Source organism: Haemaphysalis longicornis, unplaced genomic scaffold (assembly GCF_048455015.1).
Source record: "Haemaphysalis longicornis isolate Haplotype H1 unplaced genomic scaffold, Haemaphysalis longicornis Haplotype H1 scaffold_4, whole genome shotgun sequence".
Lineage (NCBI taxonomy): Eukaryota > Metazoa > Arthropoda > Arachnida > Ixodida > Ixodidae > Haemaphysalis > Haemaphysalis longicornis.
The window spans coordinates 97,684,394-97,711,280 of NW_027526361.1; the positions used below are offsets into that span (position 1 = coordinate 97,684,394).

General features: G+C 45.3%; 1 protein-coding gene across 1 annotated transcript; it reads right to left on the minus strand.

Annotated features, from left to right (window-relative positions):
• Positions 1 to 203: 203 nt before the first annotated feature.
• LOC144179137 (28S rRNA (uridine-N(3))-methyltransferase) lies at positions 204 to 26,706 on the minus strand. Its single transcript, XM_077707365.1, has 8 exons — positions 26,570 to 26,706; positions 25,855 to 25,885; positions 23,788 to 23,987; positions 21,457 to 21,527; positions 17,460 to 17,748; positions 9,296 to 9,558; positions 5,271 to 5,424; positions 204 to 578 (listed from the first exon to the last, which is right to left on the minus strand). Exons 1-8 carry the CDS (start codon positions 26,615 to 26,617, stop codon positions 492 to 494), a joined length of 1,143 nt encoding a protein of 380 aa, XP_077563491.1. The 5' UTR covers positions 26,618 to 26,706; the 3' UTR covers positions 204 to 491.
• Positions 26,707 to 26,887: the final 181 nt, after the last annotated feature.

The window sequence follows — 26,887 nt, forward strand, 5'->3', positions numbered from 1 at the left end:
GAAGTTCAGCCGACCTGGAGGCAGGGGGTAGGTTGACTCGTTCGTCAAGCTGAGTCTCCGGGCAGCAGAATAACGTATTTGCGGGATTCTAACACGCCCTAAATTGTAACGTGCAGGTAAGTTCGCACACTGTGAGGGCTTGTTCCCAATGCAATCTATTAGCAAAGTTCAAGAGGAAACCAGTGGACAGTATAGGCGCTACGTTGTTTTTTTAACTCTTTATGGGTGTGACACAACACTTCACGGACAAACAACCATACATGATGTGAGGCGAATTCTCCTGCTGGTATGTCCATTCTTGGTTGTTAGAGTTTGACCGCACTGATTCTTCTTTTCTCTTTCAGTCAGCTCTTCTTTGACAGCCTTGGAGTGATCTTTGAACAGGTCCTTTCTCATGAGGGTGACCCACCAAAGAGCACCGCATCAACAGGAGACGATGGCTGCTTGAAAATGAACTCTTATGTTGTTTTGGACCCCACAAAACAACTGAATCAGGAGCTTGACTCTGCTGCGCTCTCGCTCCTCTGTGCTGCTTCAATCTTGGGCCTTAATGCAGACAGTGAGATGAGAATGGCCTCCTGCCAGGCAAGAAAAAAAAAAGATGACCAATAAATCATTAAAGTCACGGCGTACCACAAACTGCATTTGTCCCTTTAAACAACAACACTGTCTTTTCACATTTCTGTGATTCGAAACCAAATAATTCCTAAGAATGTATTGCCTTTTGGGTGTACCACATTGAAAACACAGGTAGCCTACAAGGTGTGCTGTATTTGTGAACATCCTAAACTAGCAATGAAAATAGCTTTATTACCTGCCACCGCATTTGGATCCTTTCCCTCACAATTGGCATCGTGCGTTTCATTCTGCATACCGCTGGTGGCACCACCATTCCACCTTACCCATAAACGTCCAAGATGGTTACCGCTTTCTTATACGAAAAAATAGTTTGTATTTCCTAAATAAGAAGGTAAGTGCACTTCCCGTTCTTTTTAATTAAACGAAATAGAGCAAAAAATGAGACCTTCGTGTAAAGTTTGAAAGCGAACAGAGAATCGGCTTTCTCAAGAAAATTTTTTTAAGCACGCTCATTCATTGCTGTAACACCCTGCGTGTTATACCTGAAAGAGTGACATTGAGCCGCACATCACCTCTGCTGTACGCCAACCTTTGCACAAGCAAGTTATAAACGGACAAATATGAGAAGCTTCACCGAGTGAACAACTTCGTGTGATATGCCAAGGTAGGCTTCCAGTGCCCTGACACTAAAAAGGTCAGCTTGTATTCGAAACAAGCATTTATTCGAATATAAGACGAGGTTCTTTTTTTCAAAAATCTGTAGTCTCAAAGTCGTACCCCACCTTATAATCGAAGCTCAGCATATGCACATGCATATATATATATATATATATATATATATATATATATATATATATACAGTTGAACCTCGATATAACGAACCTCGATTTAACGAAATTCGCGATATAACGAATTTTTTCACGTTTTATATCAAAATTTTGCTAAATCCATGTATCTTTATCTCGATTTTACGAAGTAATTTCGTGCGGCGCTTCCGATTTAACAAAGTCATGGCGAGAAAGGAAGAACGAAATTCCGGTCGAGGCACATTTTATTTTGCCTCTCAGAGCCTACATTGAAAACATTCAGTACTCGCATTAACTCTTAAAAGGCTAAAATGAAAGAAAAGCAGTGAATTATGCGGTTGACAACCATTAAAAGCGATGAAAGAAGCTGCTCAAAAACCATTAGCGGTCATGGACGGTTTAATAGTGCGGCCACCATTTTGACGTCTCCATCGTTGCCTACGCCAGCGCCCTCTATGCTTAGGCAGCCGAAGCCTACTTCAAGTGTTTTTTTCTACGCGTCCTTGCTCACGGTGCTGCTGCTCTAGGTTGTGCTCGCTGATAACCACATTATTATTTTGTTCGTCCATCATTAGATGAGTCTTAAAAGCAGCATGAGCACTCCAAGGGAAAGAAAAGTGTTCCGAACAAGAGCCTGAGGAAGTGTCGGTGAAACCGAAGGCCACCGAAGTGATGGATGCCATCGACGTTCTGCGGAGGCACGCAGGAGCACGCAAATGTGCGTCACGTAAAACCCACCCTGGTCAAGAAACGCCAAGCACTGCTTACGGACTTCACTACGGCTTGAATGAACATCGAGTGCTGGTGGCAATAAATTGCTCTCCGAACGTGGTCAAAAACATCGAGTGCTGGTGGCAATAAATTGCGCTCCGAACGTGGTCAAAACGTGTTCATTAGACAGCTGCGATGCGGAAAAATCAGTTTCTTTAGGGCTCAGCGGGCATGAAAGTAATTGGTTAATCAAATTTGGCCAGAAGATATTTAATGTAAGCTTTCCGCTTTAGCGGGAGCGCGTAAGCGCTGCTCCACAAAGTAAAGCGGTCCGTGTGTACTCCGCTCAACTCTCAATCATGGCTTTATCTCGAGTGTCGTGGTTGCATCACACGCCCATACTGCAGAGCCTTTGTGCATGAAAAGTCTTTCGAAAGCTTTATAGCACCCTTCCGCTGTTGGCCCGCCGCACCCCTCAACACCGCGCCTAAGCCTACCACCGAACGGACGAAAAGAGGCGTAACTTTGAACCAGCACCTCGCCGGGGTGAAGTTCACGGGGTATGGACGCGGGTTCAATTGACTAACAGCGGCATTTAGTTGTGACTGAAATGAAAAAAAGAAAAAGTGGAAACCTAGTCTGTTATCATATTTAATGAGGCGTTGCGGAAAAAGCACCGGTTTTACGACGACACGAACTACTGTCGGGTATCCGAATTCCATTGCCTAAGTGTTGAAGCGCTTAATTCACACAATTTTCGCGGCCAGTTCTAGTACAAATTTCGCTTTAAGTGGAGAGCTAACTACATAGCAGTTGTTTCTGAGCGATGGGCAAGGTTTTGAAACCTCAATAACTGGTTAAATTAACTGTACAATCGAAACCTCGATTTTACGAAATTCTCGACTTAAGGGGGCAGACTGGTCTTAGAGCTATTTTTTTTATTTAGCAACCAATTTTAATAAAACTGCACCGCATTATAAAGTTTTTTGTGCTGCTTTCAAATCTGCCATTAGATTTTTTGTAAGTTGATTATTTTTTGAGTTAATTAATGATTAATTGCCATTATTTTGGGTCACAGTTACAAAATAACCACTCCATACAGAATGGCAATTACCACGTGGCTAGGCAGACAAATGACTAAAGAATACAACGTAGGAAGCACTTTTTTGATTCAGCTATTTTTGGTTCTTTTACAACACAGTGAACTTCGCTTCTCCCGCGCTCTGCCAGAAATGGCTCGCAGGTGGTGCCAATGAAACACAATAATAATTTTCCAAAGCCTCCATTTGAAAAATTTGTTTCCAACACTGTATTCTCTACACATTTCTGTATCAGAAGCAAAAAGAATTGCAGTTGTACCTGCTCTGGGTGCCGAGATATCTCGAGACAAAATGCTAGCTTAGCATTGCAAGAAAAGTGCCATTTCACCATCGAATTCTGCACTAACTGAGCTGTAGAGTGCACTTTAAAATGACATTATAATATAATAACAACAAAATATGGTTCCTTTTGATGAGCAAATTTACAGACTGATAGAAAAATGGCCGTGAAGACCGAAAATGCCATTTTTCAGAGAACGCTTTTTTTGACCGTTTTTTGGCCCCAAAGACCCAACTGCCCCCTTAACGAAATTTTCGCCCGCAAGTACGACTTCGTTATATCGAGGTTTAACTGTATATATATATATACAGTAGAATCTCGATGATACGATTCTGGGTGATACGAATTTCGGGATGATACGAATTTCTGAAAAGTCCCGGCAAAATTGCATTGTTTGCAATGGAAAAAATTTCGGCTGTTACGAACGGACCTGCGCGGCCCGGCGGATGATACGAACGAGCCAGCGAGGCGCCCGACTGCCGAACAAGCAAGTGACGGCTCTCTCTCTCTCCATGTGTCACTTTTTTTCTCCGGAAACGGTCGGGCTGTTGTTTTCTGCTCGCGAAAACGCGCCCCGCACGCCCCATGCGCGCCGCGAAACCTCTCGCACGCTGCGCGCGCCGCTGCCGGCGGCGGCAACATGGCGGCGGCTTCGGCCGCGAAGTGGCACGGCCGCTTGAGCGACTGCTTCTAGCCGCTCTTTAAAATGCCGCTCAAGGCAGACACGAAGTTTTTTGTGCAGTAAAGGAGCTGATAACGTTGGCGAAAACGGTACTATAAAACACCATCCGCGCCGGTAGTGAAAGCGCCTATAAAATATCTGCCGGAGTGCTAAGCCTAAACATCTCGGGCGGAGCCACCGCGGGTTGTCTCGAGCGTTTCGCAAGTCGTCAGCGTCTTTTTCTGACCGAGGTAGGCGATACCGCGGGCGCGAAATCGTCAATGCGGCCGTGAAAATACAGCGCGCGCAAAGCCGAGGCCTGCGAATCGCGTACAAAAACGCACCACGCGGTTCACGCTTGACTGTTGCGGCGTGTAGCGAGCTTGGACACCGGGAGTGAGGAGACAAGCGCGAATCTAGGCGAAGCGTTACGCGCTCCAGAAAGGACTGCTTTGTGACGTGGGGGTTTTAAAAAAGCAGAAAAAATCACGGATTTGTTCACGCGAAAGTAAGAAAAGAAATAAACGAAAACTTTTTTCAGCGCTCAATTTTTTGGTCTGTGTTGGTTCATACGAATTTCGGATGATACGAATATTTTTCGCGGTCCCGCGAGATTCGTATCATCGAGATTCTACTGTATATATATATATATATATATATATATATATATATATATATATATATATATATATATATATATATATATATATATCTGTGGCGATTTTTGTCCCTCTCCAAACTGCACCCTGGCTTTTTAGTCGTGACCACCTTATAATCGAATAAATACAATTGTAGCAGACATGCCCGTAAAAATGAAACAGCTCTTTCATGATGTTTACTAGTTGTCTTTTCAAACATGCCCAGCAGTGGTTTCCACAAATTTATTCAATGTACCATCTTACCATTTTCTTCAAAACGCCCAGCCAAACTCCGGAAATCCCACTTCACCATGTCACAAACACTGGCGAAAAAATGTATGGGGCAACTTTTGCGTTAACAAACTGCTACTGCTGCAAGAGCTACATTTCTATTCAGAGCACTGCAATCTACCAAAATAGGACAACCTGTTTTCGCATTTCATTGGCTGTTTACCACAAATTAAGAAGCAAAATGCTGGTCACAGTGGAACGCACCTCTGTCCTTATGGTCCTGGATCCTTGGTTGGGGCAGGTGTTGAGGTAACAGCTGAACAGGTATGCGGGGTCATCAACATCAAGGGCCTCGTCTGCTTCGAGGGCTGCTTCCAAACCCTGTAGGCCTCCAAAAACCACAAGGGCATGCTCGAACCTGCGTGGTTCATGTGCACCACATCACTCAGTGGGCATGCTGTGGCCAGAGAAGCTCAGCGAGTCAGTGGCACCAGCAATAAAAAAGAATATTTAAAACAAAACATGGAAGCAGCAGCATGTTTTTACAGAAAACAATGATCATTCGTGATACATAGCCGCACGTCTTCCTTTGTTCCCCATGTCTTACCCCAAAATTTGCATGTCTTGCAGCACACCTCACAACCACACACACCAGGTTTTGCCAGTGTTAGCCATCAAAAAAAAGATTAAATGTACGATAGTGACAAAGCTTTGCATTTATGCCCATGCTGTACCTGTGTATAAAAGCAATCTATTAAAAAAGTAAACCTTTATTGTATCAGATTTTCTGAGAATCTGGACCACGCACACGTAAATACAGTACTCACAGGTACTGTACTCGTGAGTACTGTACTCTTAAGTACGTGGTATGTGCACTCATGAGTAGCATTCATGAGTACTAAACTCGCGAGTACATGTACTCCCATCTGTACTCACTCATCATTGTACTCACTTCTGGGGCTGTGCTCCCTCACGAGTTTGAGTACAAATGAGTATTAATGAGTGCACTCACGAGTGAGTACGCTGGCCTATACCTAGCACTGTCTTATTGCTGTACAGTTCTATGTTCATTGCAAAGAAAAATGTCACTGACACTGCCGGGGGGAGCCACATGTTCACTAGGGTACGTCCCTTTTTAAGGCCCATACTTTAGTACCGTTGACGCAAGCGTAACCTTCAACCCCCACAGCCGAGATATGAAATAGACACTTCCGCAAAGGGCCAAGCAACCAGATACTGATTCTTTTCTTTAAAGAGGCCATGCAGACATATACAAGTTTGTTTTGTTCGAAAGATTTCGTGTTTTACAGTGCCCCCAGCACTTGTCCGGCAGCAAACGATGCCGTATTCACTGAGAAATGAATCAATTTAGGTAAAAATTTTGATTCTCCCGCCAAATCGTGTGTTTTCGTGACGGCTGCCATGAAGTCACAAGGGCAGGTATTCAAATAAACTTCCAGTGCGTCATTAGGCCCTGCAGCCTTGCTTTCCCTCTTGCTTTACCATAGTCAGCCGCAGACCATTGTCTGCCGTTGCTTTGTTTTTGAACATATTTGCTCTGAGCTTGTTTTTGTTACGGCAGAAAGTAATCGTTTCGTGAAACATTCAGCATGCTCAACAAACAGGGTCACATAAGAGAATGTCGCTTACGCCAATCGGCCAGTGTTTGTGTAAGACAACTCCAAAGCGGCGGACTCCTGTGCAGCTAAAACAAGCATAGTGCGCCCAGGCCCAACAGCAGTGCACATCGGTACTTCTATGCTTATGGTATTTTCGTAACTTTCATTGTTTACCCCACCATTCTTACTGCTGTAAAATGAATATGCATTACATTTATGCGCAAATAGCTCGTTTGGCAAGCTTATAAGCTCTGCCTAATTTGCGTTTGCTTTTGCCGGCCTCAGCCAATTGCACAGCCATGCATACGACATCATAGGTTCCGTTGCGGGTAATGAGCTCGTGGGTCGCACGGCCATTCCATTTTGTCCTAATTATATAGCTTATTTGAGTGGAGTGTACGTTCAAAGTGGTGTGAGTATGATTCTAACGAGGCAAATCTTTTGAATGAACCAAACTTGTGTTTTGTCTGCATGGCCCCTTTAAGCTTCACCTTTGTATGTGTTGATTTTTTTAGGTCCTAAAGACTGCACTTATTATGACCTGCAGACATCACAAAAGAATCCAGCCCAACGATTAGGTTGTTCAAAAAAACTAGCCCAGCTTCACTGACTTAATGTCGGAAACGCTGATGTTAACAGCAAAGCTGCCTGGCATTCCATAAACACAAGGCTAAGCTTCATAGTACTTCTCAAAGCCAGCACATCGATTCCCAATTCATTTTTGTTGTGTTCCACTGCTCGCAACATTTATTGGAACTTTTTGTTACTTTTCAACTTGGAACACTGCCATGAGGAGGCGTTGCGAGTGCTATTTTGTATTTTCACGGCATTTCTTCAATTTTCTATCGCTAAAATGAAGCAGCCATGTATTTTTATTTAAAAGGACGATGCACATATCACTTATGTCTTGATGTCTTGCCTCAAATGTGCCTAATGTTCTGTTTTCGCTCAACAATGTTGGAAAGTATAAACATTGCCACAAGATTTAGTAGTTCATAAAAGCTTTGCCAATATAACCGTATCCAGGATTCTTTTAACTTGCTGCAGTGTGCAATTTGCTCATGGTCTCCTCCTCGCTAGGCTATGCCCTCTCCACATCACTGTGACCACATTACAGTCTACGCCCGTTACAACGGACCCTCTGAATCCGGAAAAAAACGTCCGCTGTAGCCGAAGTATGCAGTATCCGACGGGGGGGGGGCCTATGAGCCCTACAGTGGGTACTTTGACCGATATTGCATGCATAGTACATACACTTTGTTCTTTCTACACGCCTGCAGCACCTCTGCACAGTGTTCGCGCGAGGGCAAAGAATCGCGTAAACACCGTTTCCAAAACTTAGCACCGGCACTTCGAAAAGGCCTAGCACATGTGGTCAAGCGTGTAAAGACGCAAGAAGATCTGAGCAAAAAACGCAAGAATATAACTAGGCGCAATTATAAACCAGCTATAAAACATCAGTCGTGCCCATCAGCATTAGCTAGGCTCTTTTAAATCCCCTCACGAGGAGGCAGGTTTTCCCGAAACCGTTCGTAAAACAAATCGGATCGCTGCCTGACGTTCCCTCAAGGCAGATTCCACATTTTTAGCGATTTTATTCTGGTCATTGAAACAGATGTAATGAAATAATCTGATGACGGTCAGCTGTAAAATCGAAAGTTAGACCAGTTGGACTGCGCACGGTTACCGGCAGATTGCACACAATGGATGGGGAACAACCCCTACTTGAGGCATTTCTTACCTTTTTCACCGAACGGAACGGGAACGATGCATGCGTGGGAATAATAAAAGCCGAACTTCACTGAACCCGAGTTTTTTATTACATAAAAAAACTGACGAGGGCAGACTCGCCTCCGAGTGCACCACTTCGAGTATTCGATTGCCCTGTTTTCAATCTCACCGGAGTCACGTTTATCGGCAGCGGCCTTGTTCTTGACGGTACAGCGGACGCTGTGCTTAGACAGGCTTGTACTTTTGGCGATGTCAGCCTGTTTTTCCTCGTGTTCAACAGCGTTAATTACGCTTAATTTATCCGACAGTGAAATCAGCTACCCTGCCGCTCATGCCGCTGGTCGCACAAAAAAAAAGCCACTGGCTTGGCTTGGCTGCGCCAACGACCCGGCTGCCAGCAATATTGCCAGACATAATAGTTTTCTTGCCAAAATAAACGAAAAAGCACACCGGGCGCCGGCCCCGTGGAAGTCCGCTATAAACGTTCAGTTGAAACAATTTTCGCCTAAAATTTAGTCTGTTGTAGCCGATAGTCTGCTCTAGCCGGGTCCGTTGTGAGCGGAGCCGACTCCATTTAAAATGCATGGGTACCAGACAAAGCAACAGAAATGGTCTGTTGTAACCGAAAGTCCGTTGTTGCCGGATCCGCTGTAACGAGCGTAGACTGTACCACATTTCGTCCATGAAAACCTTGACCAAGAACAGCCTCGCTATTAAAATAGGCTCAAGTGCAATCGCTACTTGAGTAAAGTTCATAAAAAAAAAAAGCTCAAGTGCAATCACTGCTCAAATAGACTTTCCTAATATGGGCTCAAGTACAGTCACTGCTCCTGTTCACTTCATTAATGGGCTCAAGAGCAATTACTGCTCCAATCGAACTTGTTAAAAAACAGGCTGGACTGCAGTCACTACTGCTCCAGTCCGGAGGGGGCCAGTTACCGTTCAGGCAGCTCCAGGTCATCAACTGGATCTCCCCGCTCCGAGGTTCCCATGGTGATGTCATAGCCGCCTGGGAAAGGACACTCCGAGAGGACCGCCCCGAGACTGCGGGCTACCCTCACTTCGTAGCCCCAGTAGAGGCCCGCCTCTGTCCTCGGAGCTGAGGGCGACACCGCGGTCCCCCGCAGCTTCTTGCCGGGCGTCTCAGGTTTCATCTTCACCGTGACGCGCACCCCAGGTTGCAGGCAGCGGTCGATTTTGACCTGCGTTAGCACAAGACTCGTTGTTCCAAAATGGCACGTAAAAGGGTCTCCCTGCAGATGACAACTATGAAAGCAGAGTTCTAAGCAGGACTCGATCCCATGAAATCCATCCGCTATAAAAATAGTTAGCCAAAGCAACGAACCTATTGTGTACAATGCTTCAGCCACAAGCCACTTGCAAAGATTAAGCCTGCTTCTGGTCCCCCTGCACACTACAAGAGGCTACAGTCAAACTCCGCTACAACGAACTCCGCTACAACGAAATTCCCGCTTCAACGAAGGTTTTTCGATTCCCCGCCCGCATCCCATAGGCCCCAATGTATTAAAACTCCCCCCACAACGAACCACTTTTTTTATTGTTCTCCCGGTTCAACGAAATTTTCCCGGGACACAAGTCACTCGATCTGCAACGGACTGAACCACTCTAACTAATTTTGAAAAGTTCTAAAAATGTAAATTATTAGTAGCAACATTTTCTCCGAACATCCGGACATCGAGAGGCTGCCGCTTTTCGATGTCCGGATTACCGGTGCCGACGGCGCTCAAAAGCGGCGGCGGCGGCGGCGGCGGCGGCGGCGGAGGAGGAGGAGGAAATGGCCGAAGCATGGGCAGCTCTCGAGGAAGCCGGCATTGTTCCTGAGAACGTAGCATTGAGCGACTACGTAAATGCCGACACGGACGTGATCGTCTACGAGGAGCTGAGTGATGCCGAGATCCTCAAGAGTGCTCGCGCCGCCTCCGCCGCCGCCGCCGATTCATCCGATGACGAAGAAGTCGGGCATGGTGTTCCGATGGTCCCGACGTCAGTGACTGCGTCGCAGGTCATGGACTCCTTGGACGTTTTACGTAGTTTCCTTGGCGCCCATGACGATGATGTCGCCATGCAGCTCCTTGCAGACTGTGAGCAGCGCATTCTCCCGTTGCTCGTGCGAAAGCGCAAACAGTCAAAAATCAGCGATTTTTTCAAGTTTTGGAAATAAAATGCTCCCAGAGTGTCGTGCATATCCTGTGCATATCCGTGACCGCAAATTAAAATATAAACTCCGCGCTGTAATTTCACGACGCCTGCTTTTGCGCGGATCTCCACGAGTACGACGCGCATATTACAACGCTGGTCTAAGCGCCACGAGACGCGTTGTGACCGCAAATTACGATATAAACTCCGTGCTATAAAAGGGTGCTATTTTTGGCGGAGCGAGCTCCAAGCAAGTTGGCAACATTGGTGCGAAAAGGTAGGTGGGAGATTTCGCGACGCCAGTTAAGCCCGTTCTACATGGAGCGAATTTCGCCTGCGAATCCGCTGAAACGAACATTCGCACTTGCGAAGTTCGCAATGCCTGGAACTGTCGTCTACATGGGGCCTGCGAACGCCGCGATTTTCGCATTTCAGATGCGCCTTGTTTGCAGACTGAATTAAGTTTGCCACCAGCAAAGGTTGTTGTGATTTTAACAAGGGTGGTTTTATTTCACTTTCTTGGCAAATTGTTTCTGCCTGGTTTGCGGTAAATATAAGTTTATTTGCGGTTTTATATAAGAATCGCCAATTCTTTATCAATATACGCACACACAGCAGAAAAGACAAACGTTTTGGTGTGCCCGCGCTTTTGTCGCGCTCATACAAGCAACGCCATCTGGTTTCCAAGCGTGCAAGTGGTGCCGAGCTGTGCTCCTATTGGCCGCAGGTCCGGCCCCTCTACGCCGCACACGCCGCACGAGCGGCGTTTGCTCGACCGCTTCAAATGTTTGGCACTTTGCCGCAGCAACGAAAAAAGGTGGTTTTGCCGCACGAGCGGCGCCGCATCAGTGAATTCGCAGGCGAAATCGCTCCATGTAGTACGGGCTTTAGACGCCTGCCTTGTTTTCTTTATTTACTGATTTTTCCGCGACAACGAAATTCTCGCTACAACGAACTTTTTCGCGATCCCCGTGAATTTCGTTGTAGCGGAGTTTGACTGTACTTGCAAGCAGGATATCAATAAAGACCTGTTCTGCCCTCTTTCAGCAGCAGTTTTATGTTTCTTGCTCTTTTTCTCTCAAACCTATCTTGCACTGACCGAGCAAAAATGTTTTAAACGAACTCTGACGATATATATATAAACTTTGTCCAAAAACATCATCAGTAAAAATATATGAAGGCTATTTTTCTGATTTAACACATATTCTCCAGAAGAAATGTGTACAGTAGAATCTCGATAAACGGAAATCACTTAAACAGAATTAATGCTTAAACGGAACAGTTGCCGGTAAGTTGGTTGGTTTTGTATGCAGATAACGTAAAAAAATTTCCGGTATTCGGAACGAAAATTTCCGCGTCACCGTGTAAACGGAACCAGAATCGGAACTTCTTATGATACCCATTGGCATGAGAATCAGCTTTTTACGGTTCCGGCTGTTTTTGTTTTTTCTTCCTCCGTGTTTCTTTTTTAGCCTCGTTGGCCTCGTAAACCTAGTCTCGTTAGTGGTCAGCCATGTTAGCGCAACGAATGCAACATCGCAGTTCGTGTTCCAGTCGTTCGGTCTCGATTCAAGACGCCAAGGCTACAGGGCTCAGCTCCTGCGGCCTAGTTCATGCCATTGTGGTGCTGCTATTCGTGCTTCATTACCGCATTGCCGTCTTCTAAATTCGGTGGCTCGTAAGCACTGGCGAAGTTGAAGCCTCTAGCCTCCGTAAAGATGCAGCTGCAATGACTCAAACAAAAATAATTGATGCATTTTGTAATGCCCGTGGTATTCGGTCATCCAGACAATTCGTCTCCCGTGCACACCGTGACGAATTGGCGACGGCTACAGCGTAGAGTCCACGGGGCTGAGCCACCAGACAGAGTGGCGGGTTCTCACGCGCCGCCCGGGCGCTTGGCCCCTGACCTCATCAATGGACCTTACAGGTCCTCTGCAGCACAGTCCAAGTAAACCCCCTCGAGGAATTTTGTCAATGCAGTGGGCATTGCGACAATAAGCATATCGAAAAGGAACTTCTTTCTTCGCTCCAGTATCGTCTGTAATGATCACACGCTGCCATCATGAGTTCATGCGCTTATGTACCATTTTCAAGACTGGTTTCAGCATCCCATTTTAATTTCCACTGTCTCAGACATACATGAACCACGCCGGGCCTATGTTCTGCACGTTTCAAGTTCGAAGTGCGCTCACTTGCCTCCAGTGGCGATCTACCAGAGCCAAAATTTTCACAAACCAGCAGTGCTGTCGATGCGAACAAAGAACCAAACGCACGCAAGGGCGGCATTCTCAGTTTTGTCCATTTCATGTCCGCTTCAAACTGTCCATTTCGAGTGGGCCCTGACTGGCTGAAAGCAGACGACCCAGATGTGACACACCACAAGCAAGGCAGGGCATCGGTCTCTGTGCATGTCATTGGTCAGAAACCTTGAAAGTGCGACTATGTCACAATTGAAATGGACACTCAGAATTCTGCCCCACTTTTGCCCAGAGCATTTGAATGAGTTCAGTGAGTGGAGACTACCCGCTTGCGAGAAACATTAAGCCAGCGCGTCACGAACAAGTGCTTCAAGGGGCCAGACAACAAGAATGCAACTTTATTCAATTTGAAAGAAGTAGACTTCGGTAGCTCACTGAGCTTCAATCCAGCCCCGACGCCCATTTTTACGGGGGGACGCTGCTCTTAAAACTATTTCTTTATTTTTAAGTAAACTCAGTGAAACTTGCCAGTTTTGCTCCCTTTTACCCCAGATTTCAAGTATGCCATTATTTTTTTCAGCTGGTCAGTAAATTCCCAAGATAATTATAGATAATTAGTCATTTTTGGTCAAACAGTAGGCCAAACAATGCTAGCCACAGAACTGTATTCTTCATATTTTCCAATACTATGAACCCTGGTGGATGCAATAAGAGAATGAGTTTTTTGAAGCACTGCTTGGAAATAATTTTACAGCTCATTAAATTAAACTTTGGTGTTTGAAATGGGCACTCAAAATGGTTCCTTGCCACTGATGCCACCAAAATTTAATGAGCTGTAAAATTAGTTCTAAGCAGTGCTTCAAAAAACTCGTTCTCTTATTGCATCCACCAGGGTTCATAGTATTGGAAAATATAAAAATTACAGTTCTGTGGCTAGCACTGTTTGGCCTACTGTTTGACCAAAAATGACTAATTAATAATTATCTTGGGAACTAACTGACGAGCTGAAAAAAATAATGGCATATTGAAATCAGTGGGAGAAGAAAGGAGCAAAACTGGCAAGTTTCACCGAGTTTACTTAGAAATTTAATGAAATAGTTTTGAGAGCAGTGTCTTCCCTTAAACAGAATAAAAATGCAGAAATGTTCAAAAACTTTCCCATTTCGAGCTGCAGTGTTGTAATATGGGCGAGAACGACATAAAACGGCTGGCACTAAAAACATTTTTATCAGCGTGTTAACTGTGCATTAGCAATGAAGTGATATGATCGAATGCTACCAGAGTTTCTTCTACGATTTACCAGTCGGGGTTTTTGGTGGTGGCTTATGTTGACTGCCACCAATCACACAAACAAGATTCCACGAATAAAGAAATCACCAGAAAGTGGCTGGCGAGGAGTCGCAACTTCCGAATATGCTTTCTTCAAAATTTCAATTATTTGTTTGAAGCTTGCAGTGAAATTGATACCACCGTTATTGGCACAAAGTAGTCTTTTCAATGAACAAAACTTGTATTTTATCTTCGTCGCCCCTTTATTAAGGGGGCAGGCACTTTGGGACCAAAAAATTGCCCAAAAAAGCATTCTTTCAGGTATCACTTTTCTCTTGATTTCCACAGTTTTCCTCCAAAAAATTCCATACTTGGAACGGCACCAGGCACTTATAGAAGCCATAGAGGTCCGATTTCAACAAAAAAAAAATAACAATTTTTTTTATAACTTCCTTCTTCTTCGCCATGAGCGGTATCGCAGTGATAGTGAATGCTCGAGAGGTACATCCCAGCATGTAGAGGAGCTAGGATAGTCATTTCTTTTGCACTGTGAAGCTGAATGTCTAAACCATCCAATTAGGGAAGCAGATTTTGCATTTTGTGCTTCAGTAGTTGTTTTATTAGCATTATTTTTAATTAGTTAGCAGGAGTTCTTGAAACCTAGAAGTTAGAATTTGATTATTGATTGTAGGTATTAACGTGCCGACGCAGCGCAGGCGATGAGGCATGCCGTAGTGCAGGGCTACGGATTAATTTTGACCACCTGGGGATCTTAAACATGCACCAAAATCTCCTACACACGGGCGTTTTTGCTTTTCGCCTCCACCAGAAATGCGGCTGCCGCGACTGGGAGTTGAACCCGCGACCTCAAGCTAAGCAGCGCAACGCCTTAGCCACTGAGCCACCGCGGCGGGTAGAAGTTAGGATTGATGTAAACTTGTACGCGATTGCAAAGCAAAAAAACTGCTTCCCACATTTCATTCTCCACAACTTCTGGTATCTATTCGTGCCTTGCTGGTAATCTTTTGTTGAACAGTATGTACCTATTGTTCTCAAGAACTATCAGGAAATTTTTTTAATTAAACCAGGAACTAATTACCTCACATCAAAACTCACTGGATATTTGACATCAACTAGAAAAACAGAACAAGTCCATTAAGTTTCATTAACATTGTTTGGAAAGCAAAACAAAGGTTTTCTAAGACCAGTGTGCCCCTTTAAAGGGACCCTGCAACACTTCCCATCGACTACTCGGAATGTATTTTGGGGTAAAGTCTATTGCCCCAGCAATCTTGTCCCGCAAGAATTATGAAAATCCGTTCACTATCACCGAAACTACGCGCAATGAGAAATCGCGCGTAATTGTTACCTCTCAACTCAACCGCGGACAACGCGACGAAAGCGGCGCGCTCTCCCCGGGAGAGGGGGGCGGATCACGGCGTTCTGTTCGGTGGCCTTCGATATGTCACAGGCCCAGTAGTTTTCTCCTTTTCTTGGCTTAGTGGAGGGCTCTATTTCCGGTCTGGTGCCACAAAAAAAGCAGGCATGGTGGCCTGCTCGCAAGCAAGCTCTCAGGCTGGTAGGGCGTTTTTGAAGCAATAAACGTTTGTTGAAAGCGGAACACAGTGTAGACCGCTTATAACGTATGTCACGGGAGCCGCAAAAATCCGCACTATAAGCGGTACCGCACTATAACCAAAACACGCGCGAATTCCACAACATCGCCACCTATCTCTCAAGTCAACCTATATTTATCATCACTCAAACGCGCAGCACTTAAAAACGATGGCACGGTCTATATTTCGTATTGTTTTTAACATCAGCCGCTGCTGCAGGGCAAAAGCGCAGTCTCACAAACGGCGAGCGCGGCTTTAACTTCCGTTGTGTTTGTTTTGAAAGACCATGGCTGCGTGTTTAGCGTCTATGAACAGATGCCGCAAGGCGTGATAAGAACGCCAGCGGTTTTTTTTTTTTTTTTTTACCCCACCTTGTGTTCACGATGCCGAAGGCGGCTGCTTATCAGCGCAACGTACTGGTGGTGGAAATCTTCGGCTTCGCGCGGCTCGAATGTTCGGAAAGCGAAAGAGTGGTGGCTTATCTGCAACAACGTTCTAAAGCGTGAACCACGTGGTAGATTTGGTATCGCGAAAACGTGCAGTGCACGCCAGCGCGGATACAACTGGCGTGGTGTGGGCAGCGCGGTAAAAGGCGACAACATGGCGTCAGCACTGGCCGTGAAGCGGTGCAGGAAGTTCCAGTAAGTTCCAGCGACCGCTTCTAACCGCTCGCTGAAATGCCGCACGGGGCGCAAGCGAAGATGCTCATGCAAGAAAAGAGCTAATAATGTGGACGAAAAGTGGAATATAAACTACCATCCACGCTGCTTGTGAAAGCGCCCATCAAAAAATACCGCGGTGGTAAGCCTAAACCACCTAAACATCTCTGGCGCGGCTAGCCGGCTCGGAGCGCTTCGAATCTCCCGCCATTAGGTACGCGTCTCCCCATTGGTTCGAGTCGTCAGGCTCCTCCCACTGCCACGCGAAGAAGCCACCGCGAGCGCGGAATCGTCGACACGAGCACGGAAAAAAAAAAAAAAAAAACACGCGCAACGCCGATGTGCACGATTCGTGCGCGAGAACGGGCCATGCGGTTCACGATTAATAAAATCAACTTGCCGCGCGCGCGGATGGGGAGACTGTCGCTATCTTCCGAGATGCATCAAGTGGTTATCATGTACGCACGAACTAAAGGGTGCCTATTTTTTTTTCTTTGGGTGTCTACGTTAGAGGAGGGCAAGGGGTGCACGCTGCGTCAGATGGCCGATTTCGTCCTTTCTTTTTTCTTTTGCTACCCAAAAACGATGCCTCAGCTGCGCCGGTCGATCAGCAGACCCGCCGAAAAACCGCACTATAAACGGTATTGTGCTTCGGCCAACCGCATCTTAAGCGGTATGCTTATGCATTGAGTACTATGGGAGGCAAACCGGTGGTCGCAAAAACCCGCGTTATATCCGGTCCCGCACTATAAGCAGTTACGTTATAAATGGTCTACACTGTATATAGTTTGTCACTTAAACTCTGTGCGCACTCAAAACAAAAGAAACACCAAAAGTATGCGGACAGGTTCAGACATAGAAGAGGTTGGTACACAGCGCCGACGGCGGCAAATCGTCATAGGAAATGCCAGAAATTAGCCGCGAAGTTGACCAGTGACAGCCAATAGGACAGCCAGGACAGCCATGGCCTGAATGACGTCGTTGAGGCCATGCCAGGGGGCGCATAAGGAGGAGAATTGAAGAGAGCGCGGTTGGTTTTTCCGCGTCTTTCACGGTGATTTGCGCGCTTACCGCTTCCCGTGCGTGTGTAATATTTGGCTCGGGTGTTCCTGGCAGTGTAATCTAAACGTCGCACAGGTTTACTTGCACTGCATGAAGAGTGTTGCAGGGTCCCTTTAAACGCAGCAATGAAAAGCCCCACCTCCTTGGCGAGGCCACAGTTGACGTGGGAGCCGCTGCCTTCTTTGACGGGCAGGCGGGCAACCACGCCTTCTCGGTAGGGGCTCTCCTCGGTGGCGCGCAGGTGATGCGGGCAGTCGAGCGGGTTCAGCAGGCCCGCAAACTGGAGGTCTGGGTGCAGGGGAAACAGGTGCTTGCGCAGGTACTGCGGGCACTCCAGGTACTGCAGAACGCGCGCCAGCTGCACCAGCCCCGCGCCCGTCTCGGCGAGGCCGCCAAACTCCCCCTCCACAGTGGAGCCCTGCTTACTCCTGCACAGACGAAAGCACCGAAACCATGGAGAGGTTCTCTTTACGCTGTACGGCTGTGGCGTGCCAATGACAACGCCGGGCAAAGCAAAGGTGGAGAATTCAAGGCTCTTAACTGGTCTTAAACCAAAAATGTTTATTTTTACAGTTATGGAGATAAAAATTGGGGGACATGCGTAGTTTTTCCTTCTGATTGTAGATATAAAATTTGTTTTAGTGTACAAAAACTAGATTCAAATTTATTTGGATTTTTACATTTGATTTTTTGACAGCTTTTGTAAAAGAACTGCAGGAGTGATGCAGCTGAACAAGGTAGCAGTGAACTGTGCACAAATCAAGGAGTGCAATAAGACTAACAGCATAATTCTATCGGCTCTGTAGCAGAAGTTACAACCATTTGAAGTTTGGGTCTAGAAGGTGGGAACCAGAAAAACCGGTTTTGCCTTCCAGCACCCAATTCCTAGCACAGCACACATTCAGCCCCAGGCTATTGAGGAGTTCTAGGAACCAGCCAAAAAGCAGCATGCACAAGTGCAGAGATATTCACAACTCGCAAAATCCTTGCCCACGGCCCTTATGCCCACATTCACAGGGTTCGTACAGAATATTTGACTGAAAATTCAAGGACTTTTCAAGGATTTCAAGGATGAAAATGGGCAAAATTCAAGGAGTGTTAGCAAAATTTTATTTGCTCACAAGACTTATGAAAGCAGTGCAGTTTTCGCATGGATTTCTTTTTCCACAGAAGCTGTTTGCCTTGACTAAGTAGGTGAGGTTGTTTTTCGCTTCAGCTTCTTCCGAAAAACGGTCCGCGGATTCCAGCAGGCACTTGAGAGTTTTTTGAAGCTTTGAATTCCTCCCTTGCATCTTATCGAGCTCTTGCTCGAGCTCTTTTCTCTTTGAAGTTGCCTGCCGTGACAGTGCTTGTTTCTTTTGTTTGTCTAGGTATGCAGCATACCTATGCCGGGCTTGGCGCACTGACGCCTTCAACTCTTTTGGAATTGGAACGTTCAGCAGGCCTCCATGGTTTTTCACGGCCTCGCAGTTAACTCGTTGAGAAATATACGACAGCTCTGCCAAATTCTCGACCGCAACCTGCTTGTTGATGCTCAAGCCTCTTTCCACTGAGGCCTGCCCATGTCTCAGGAGGAGAAGAAGTTTCATCACAACCCATAACTCCCGTAACTCCCGTGCTCCGTATTATTTTTGGACTGAAACGTGCACTTTCCGCCTGGCATCCTGTCAAAGTAAAGTCGGACCGAGTACCGACCGACCGTTGATACAATTTGCGTTGGATTGGATTGGATTGGATTTCTGGCTCGCATTTGTTGCCAGACGACGCAGGCGCTGCCGGTTTTGAAACCGAAACTTGCTGCTATTGCTCTTCTGTCAAGGCTACTTGTTTTCGCGGTCATTCCTCAGTAAACGCGTTTTTGAAATCAGTACAACTTACGGAAATAAGTCGTTCATTTGCTTTATTGAAAGAAAGTCCACTAAATTTTCAAGGATTACAAGGAGCTCACTTATATTTAAGGAGTTTCAAGGGCCCTTGAATTAATGTTATCAAATTCAAGGATATTCAAGGATTTCAAGGGTCTGTGCGAACCCTGCATTCAACTTGGTTAACAAAGGGCAAGACAGACTTCCTTTGAAGTAGGACCTTGGAGAAACGGGTATATAACTGAATTTTTATTTAGTAGAGCTGAAGCAATTCAAGGCTACAGGCTGAATTTTGCAAGTCAGCAGCTATTGTTGTCTGCGCTGGCCAGGGGTAGCTATTTTCATCTGTTCCTAATGCTGCCAAGCCAATTCTACATCTACCTTGCATCAAAGTGACCACCAACTGAAATTTCTTAAGCACACGTTTGCTAACACATATGAAAGCCGACATTTTGTATAGCCAAGAACCCAAAGGATTTCTAAATATTTACCCTGAAACAAATAATTGCAATCTGGCTGAAGTAGTTAAAACTGAAAAATAGAAACATGCATTGCCTAGGCTAGTCATAATACCCTAGGCCAGGGGTAGGCAACGTGCGACCCGCAGGGCAGTATTATGCGGTTTCTAGAACAAACAAGCCCCCCCCCCTTTTCCCGTGCCACTTCCTATCTGAAGGCCGACATTGTAGTTTTGACCTCCAATGGGGTTAGGCAGGAACGAAGAAAGACCGTTTCAAGTTGGTCTTGTCCACCATCTTCACTAGGGTTGCCACCTGCCCGGTTTTGGACCGGCCCAACCGGTTTTTAAACAGCGGGCCGGCTACCGGTTAATATCGAAAACCGGCCGTCATTGGCCGTTTTTTTGGCCCTTGTGCCGTGATTATGTCCGTTTTGGTGTTTTATAAGCGTCCATTCAACAGCTAAGACGATGAATACGTGTCGACAAGGTGCGCAAAAACACGCGAGCTGAGAAAATACGCGGGCGAGCGCGCTGCCTGAGATAGAGGGGGACATAAGGGAGGAACAAAACAACCAAATGCTACCGCCGCGGTCAGCAATTGCGGTTACTTTTCAGTGAAAGCACTTTCAGTACAAATGTTATGTTGATTTCTCTCTAAGAAAACACTACAATGAATGGCACTGCATGTCGAAAACATGGCGTCTTTTTGTCAACACAAATTAAACATTCTATGTACCTAAACCCCCCCCCTTGGAGAGCCGTTTTTTTTTCCGGGGAAAGGTGGCAACCCTAATCTTCACACTTAGCCAAATAATGTCTTCACTTCCTTTCTTGGCACAGGTCCCAAAGGAGCACACAATTTGCCGCCCGGCCACCGCCATGCCGGCTTCATGCAACTAAACCCTCCACCTCAAAAAAGGTTGCTGACCCCTGCTTTAGGCACATCATGTGACCTAAAAACATTCCAGTTGGCTCAAATTCTTGTGAAAAGTATCTAAAACATATAAATAATACATATAATATCAAACATACAGTGTTATAGTTAACTTCTTCACGTCAAATGTTTTCCTATCTCAGTGCCACTGCCTTAGCATGCAAGCACAGGTGCACCAGCTACCACTGAAAACTTTTTTCTAAACAGCATTTAGCAACAGAGCTCAGGTTTCACCCTAAAATTGGACCGGAAATATTTATTTCAACACCAGTACTTCCAGCTGCATTTTACCTGGTTATTTTCCAATCAAATAAACATTACCTACCGTCTACAATATATCAGACTTTTTTTCTTGCACCAGCACAGACCAGTAGAACCCTCTACTGATGTGAACTCGAAATTGTTAATGCAGACGAGCTTAAAAGTAAAATGTTGCACACAAAAATGTCATAAGTATGCCAAGTCACTGTTTTAGTTGAAATAATGTTTGGAAATGCAGTTCTTTACCTTACAAGCAAATAAACACCAGTTGCATAGCCAGGGTCATGTTGCATTGCACTCATAGTCATGGTTGCCACCCCAGACCTTGGTGGCTGGGCAGCCTATGTGTAACATCGGTGGAGCTGAAAGATGCCTTCATAAATCTTTCACGGCGTTGCCAGCAAAATCACTTCAACATGTGGTGTTTTAGGTGATGCTGGAATAGTCTGGCTAGAGCACATATTCATTTACTTGGCAAAAATTCAGATGCAGCTCATATAAGCAAAGTGCACCAATAGAGCAATGTTACGTCCTTCAACCTGGTTCCTGCCGTGCCACTTTTGGTAATAAGCCCAGCAATAAACTTGTAGAAAACACTCAAATGTAGTATACGTACCGTGTAGTCGACCCATCGTCGTCATACACGACTATTTCATCCACGCAAAACACCACAGCGGCCCGTGCAATCTGAAAAAGCAAGAAACGATTGTGTATACAGTAATGTGCAACTGATTTAGATGTATCACAATTTGCTAACCTTATAGTGACAACACACGAGCTTGCAAGTACTGTCTGGGCATTACTTAGGAAAATGTATTGACTGTGGCTAAATGCAATCTCTGTAATGTTTTTGCACTCAAGTAGTAATAAAATTCTTGACCTTGATGATTGATTGTGGCATGGCTGGGCGCGTCGGTTGGAAGCTTCCTTAAGTTACCAAAGCTCTGCGCCTCCAGGAAACGATCCGTGACGTCTGCAAAGGCATCCAGAGTGGCACACTCGCGTTCCTTCAAGAAGGCAATTGGGGCCTCGATATGGTTCCACCATCTGATTGCAGAATGATAAATATCATTCTGCAATCAGATATGGAACCAGATGATGGAACTTAGGAACCCTAGGATTGAACGCTAGGAGCAGGCACAGATTTCTTCAGTGAGATTAATGGAGCATGTGCACTAATGCCCAGTTACACTACCAAACACACGTAGACTGCCCTTACCGCTCAACCCCTGAGTACATCTTTCACCAAGCGATGCCCATTTGCCTGTACTTTCTCCAGCTTGCTGTATTGCCCCTTGGGCCAACACAACCACCATTTCATCAGGAAATTTCTGCCAGCGCTGCTAATAGCTGCTAACTACAGCACTTCCTAAGCCTTGCACTGGCGAATGTAGCTCTCACTTTTTACTCCTGTTAAAGGTACAGTCTTTGTCAACATTTCCCAGGCCGCACCAAAGATTTATGGGCAATAAAGAATTGAAAGAAAAAGGCTAACGTTTACCTGCGATCAAATTATTTTATGACAGTAAAAAAAAAAGTTGGCATCTCGATCTTTCTGGCATACAACGTTTCAACCGTGCTAGAGAGGTAAGCTTGTACGCTGAATTTTTTGTGGCCTATGCACTTTTGACAAGGCCTAAAAAATTTTGACAAAGACTGTACATCTTAGCTACAAGCACGGGAATAAACAGGCCGAGGCTAACACAAAACTGACACTGGCTCCGTTAAGAAAGAAGAAAGTTCAAGGCTAAATTTTTATGCCAGGCAACACCTGTGGGTTTTTACATTAACCGTAGTCGCTAGCGATAACAGCACCACCTAATTTCAATGAGGCCGCACTGAGAAATCGTTTCCATTCGTTCGTAGCTAATCTACCACATCATACCACATCAGCATGCTTATATCTGGGTGTGATCCTAATGTACCTTCCTTTTCTTAGCATTCAAAGTCCAACCAATATTCACACTTACCAACCTATTGTTCTTCTCACCACTCTTACTTGCTATTCGTCATTGGAATCAGCTCCCAGGTAACATCGTCACCCTCATTAAGCACGACTAATTTATCAGTCACAGCCATTCCTCAATGTATAAATAATTTTTCAGTGCTTGTTTCATTTTTCAACCTGCTGGAATTGTTCAATGTTGGTGTCATTTTGAACCTGTGTCATTTCTTAACCCTTGCATTTTTGAAATGGGATAACTATTGCGCCCTTTTTTGTGTACCCTTATTTTGCAAATATGCATTTCAACATGAATGTGTTTGTATTTGCATTTCCATGAGTGTTTGTTTTTAATGTTGCAAAGAGTTTTCTTTTGCACTCTTGTCCCTATGTAACACATGTAAGGGCATGTAGGGTGAATGAATAAAAAAAAATAGCTGAGAACTGTCTGCTACCTGGACTTCATAAGAGTTCATAAAACCTTCTCACAGAATCCTGCATAGTACATAAAGGCAAATGAGTAACGGTGCAACTGCGCATGATTTCTGCTTCAGACCTGCAGGGGCATGCATTACGTGGCGACAAGCCCATTTTGGTTTTCAGTTCCCCATCAAAGATGTCAGCGACGCACAAAATTTTGATAGTGGGTTGGGCGGTCGTCTGAGGTCATTTCCTTCATACTTGTCTCAACCGACTTTGCCATCTCACCATATCTGACCAGTTGTCATGCATAGCCAAATTCTGATTGATTGTAGGGTTTTAACGTACCGAGGCAACGCAGGCGATAAGGCGAGCCATAGTGGAGGGCTCCGGATTAATTTTGACCACCTGGGGATCTTTAACGTGTGCCGAAATCTCATACAAACGGGCGTTTTTGCTGTTCGCCTCCATTAGAAAAGCGGCTGCTGCGGCCAAGAATCGAACCCACGTCCTAGTGTTCAGCAACACCTTAGCCACTGAGCCACCGCAGCGGGTCACAGGCAAATTCAAATTCGAGCTTCTCACCTGTCCGGCAAGGTAGGTTCGCAATTCCATATTCTGAGCATTGTCCATGATGGAACCTGGCACGGCTATGCTCAGCGTGTACTTGCGACCGCATGACGTTTCGGACTCCGAGCAGGCCGCTTGCTGCTCCTCGGCCTTCTTCGCCTTCTCAAGTTTCTTTATCAGCCTCTCCTCCTTCCACTTGAGCAGCTGTTGCTTCTCTGTAACGAAATTGAGAATGAAAAGCGCTAGTTAGCGTAAAATGCATGCACTAAAGCGAGGCAACAGTGTGGAAGGAAATGCTCGCAAACAGGCTAGACAAGACGTAGTGCTCTCAGCCGATTTTTGTTCCCTGAAAACACCATTCCTGCCACTGCAGGGCTGTCTTAACACTTTCAGAGGTCGCTCGCCATTTCCCCCTACAAAATTTTCTTTGTTGTTCCTGTGCTGTGTATCTCACCAAATAAGACAAATTGGCAGGTTACTGACCACAAAACAATCTTATTTTTTTTTTTTTTTTTTACAGTCATGTACAGAATTGTGTACATGTCACAGCGGTCAGGAGCGTCAAGTAGTACTGAATATTTCCACATACATATATATTTGTCTGATATGCATTGTTTCAATATTTTCTTGAGCCACAAGTCTTGAGAAAGCGAAAAGAAAGAGTTGAAAAAGCTCAGCCGTTAAAGCCGATGCGTGCGTCGCAATTTTGTTTGTTTACGGTCGGAGTAATCTTAGTAGCCGCCAGATAGCCCTAAAATCTTCATTGTTAGACGACGGATACAAAATTATGCTAAACTAGTGAAAACGTTCAGTTTTGTAAAAAAAATGCAGAACTGAAGTGTACACAGTTGTGTACATAGCATCAAAAAAAGTTAAAACGAGGAGATATTCCAGCTTTGAGGCACAGCTTCATGTACGGTATGAAAGGGTCCAGAAAGTGTAGCTAAATTAACGTGAACTGTCAGATGAAGAAGATCAATGTCAGGAAGAACTTTGTTTTGCTACCTCCAAATTGGTTGAGAACAGCATTTATAGTGATTTTTTCTCTACTGTACTGCACCTGCAGTCTCTGTTTTAGGCAACATCTTTTTTTTTCTGAATTGGTATACGGAATAAATTTAATAATAGGGCATCAGGGTCTGATAACCAGTCACGGTTCACTGCCCTGACTTGCTTAGCCTGTATGGGCCCTGCTTTCTTCTTTTTTTTTTTTAATGTGCTGCTCCTGTGGTTTTGTAATACCCCTGTCACATGGGCACTTTCAATCGCGATTGAAGTGAATCGCGATCGAGTTTTCAAGCGCGCTCGATGCACTGCCGCTGCTACACGGCACGTTTCAATTGCGATCGAGAAGTTGCACCGGTTGCACTCGTGTACGCCAGATGGAGCTAACAATGTAGAATGCTGGTGGACGAAAAGCAGAGAGGGGAATATTGCCTAGGACAGTTACCACCTGTAACAGGAAAAGAAAAGTATTTTGTGCCTAATAAGCTTTTTGTGCCTACCCTAAGCAGCGCTATTATTGAACCAAATGTGTAAAACATGGGTATATTAGTCTTTTTTGGTAAGATGACATGTCATCACCCCGCTACAAAGGGGAAACCAATAGCAATCAATCAATCAATCAAACGGCCAGCCTCTGGTAACTTTGCGCGGTCGTACGTAAACGTAACTATGTAAATATTACCACACGCTTATTTGTGTCAAATTATTTGACACAATTTGTGGCATTAGTTGAAGTTTTCACATTCTGTGCCATTACTGAGCAGGGTCGAGAGTATCACCGCTTTCGTTCGATCACGCTTGAGAAACCCGGATTGAGTTCGAGTGGGATCGAGCTCGATTGCGATTGAAACTGCCGCGTAGCAGGGGCCCGATCCGGATTGAGCTCGATCCGGATCGACTCAATTACGATTGAATGTGCCCGTGTGACAGGGGTATAAGGCGAAATTTGCAGGCAAAATTTGCCTTAGTACTGGCCACATTTGTTGTTCCACTGTGCGAAACAAGCATTGCCTCCTTGTCCATTCCCAAAACGTATTAGTTACATTTCTGTGTAAATAAATGAGATGGGAAACTTACTTTCCATGCGCCATTTTTTCCAGTTACAGGGCTGAAAAAAAAAATAAAAAGTTGAAACCTAACTGAAACAACACAGAATTATTACGCCAGCTTACAACAATACGTACACAGAATGCTGAATCAAAATTTTAACACCGCGGGAGCTTTGATCAGTTTGGAAGACAGTGCCCCATCACGGCGTAAACGACCCTAATCAGCAAAAGTAAGCGCATGCGCAGACAGCACACGCCCGATGAAGCATATTCTGCTGTTTCTCAAGTCATCTTTGTACTGTGGTTTCAATGCCTCCTTTCTGTTCGCACCAGTACGACACAGCCCCTCTAGTCGTTTCCCGCTTCTCTTTTTTATCGCAGCAATGCTTACGCGCGCAGACAAGGTCACTTCCAAAGGTCTGTAGGTGGCCTCGTAAACTGCCAGATGTTACTAAAGCCGCAAGGATCAGTATTTAACTCTATGGCGCGGATAGCAGCTGTAGCAACCGCGTTGTGGGCACATCCTGTGGGCACGCGCACAAACCTGAGCTTTCGGCGCCCGCTCTCATGCTAGCTTACTTCGCTTGGTAAATACAAGGCGATGCTTTACCTATCGATCAACCACCAAGCGAAACTACTGAAATTTTGGACAGCCGTTTTTTGAAATCACACGTGCTTGTGAGGGTTTCTGTGTCACAGATTTCTGAACAGTACAATCAGAGGTAGCAAAGTTAATTACATACCTCATTGTCATTCGAACTGCTTCGTTTACCGAAACTATTCTTCTTCATTTTTTTTTCCCCTAAGGAACCTACTTTTGGGTCTGTGATGTCAAAATAGTTTCAGAAAGCATTCGCAAAATTTCGCATTACGCCATTACTTGGCCAGCTGACTTGGGATTCAGTCCTGGCTTGGCTGAGTAGACGTTGCACACTACATTATTCAAAAAGTTTAACACACAATCAATATTACCTACTTAAGCGCAAGTTTTTGTTGAAAAATTAACATACTTTTAGTTACTAGATTAAATGCTAGTACAAAAACGATTTGCAAGTTAGCAG

Coding starts and splice junctions, on each gene's coding strand:
- LOC144179137 (XM_077707365.1), bottom strand. CDS start 26,617: ATGAAGAAGAATAGTTTCGGTAAACGAAGCAGTTCGAATGACAATGAG. Junction 25,886..26,569: donor GCAGTTCGAATGACAATGAG/GTATGTAATTAA, acceptor TTTTTTTTTCAG/CCCTGTAACTGGAAAAAATG. Junction 5,425..9,295: donor GACCTGGAGCTGCCTGAACG/GTAACTGGCCCC, acceptor TGAACCACGCAG/GTTCGAGCATGCCCTTGTGG.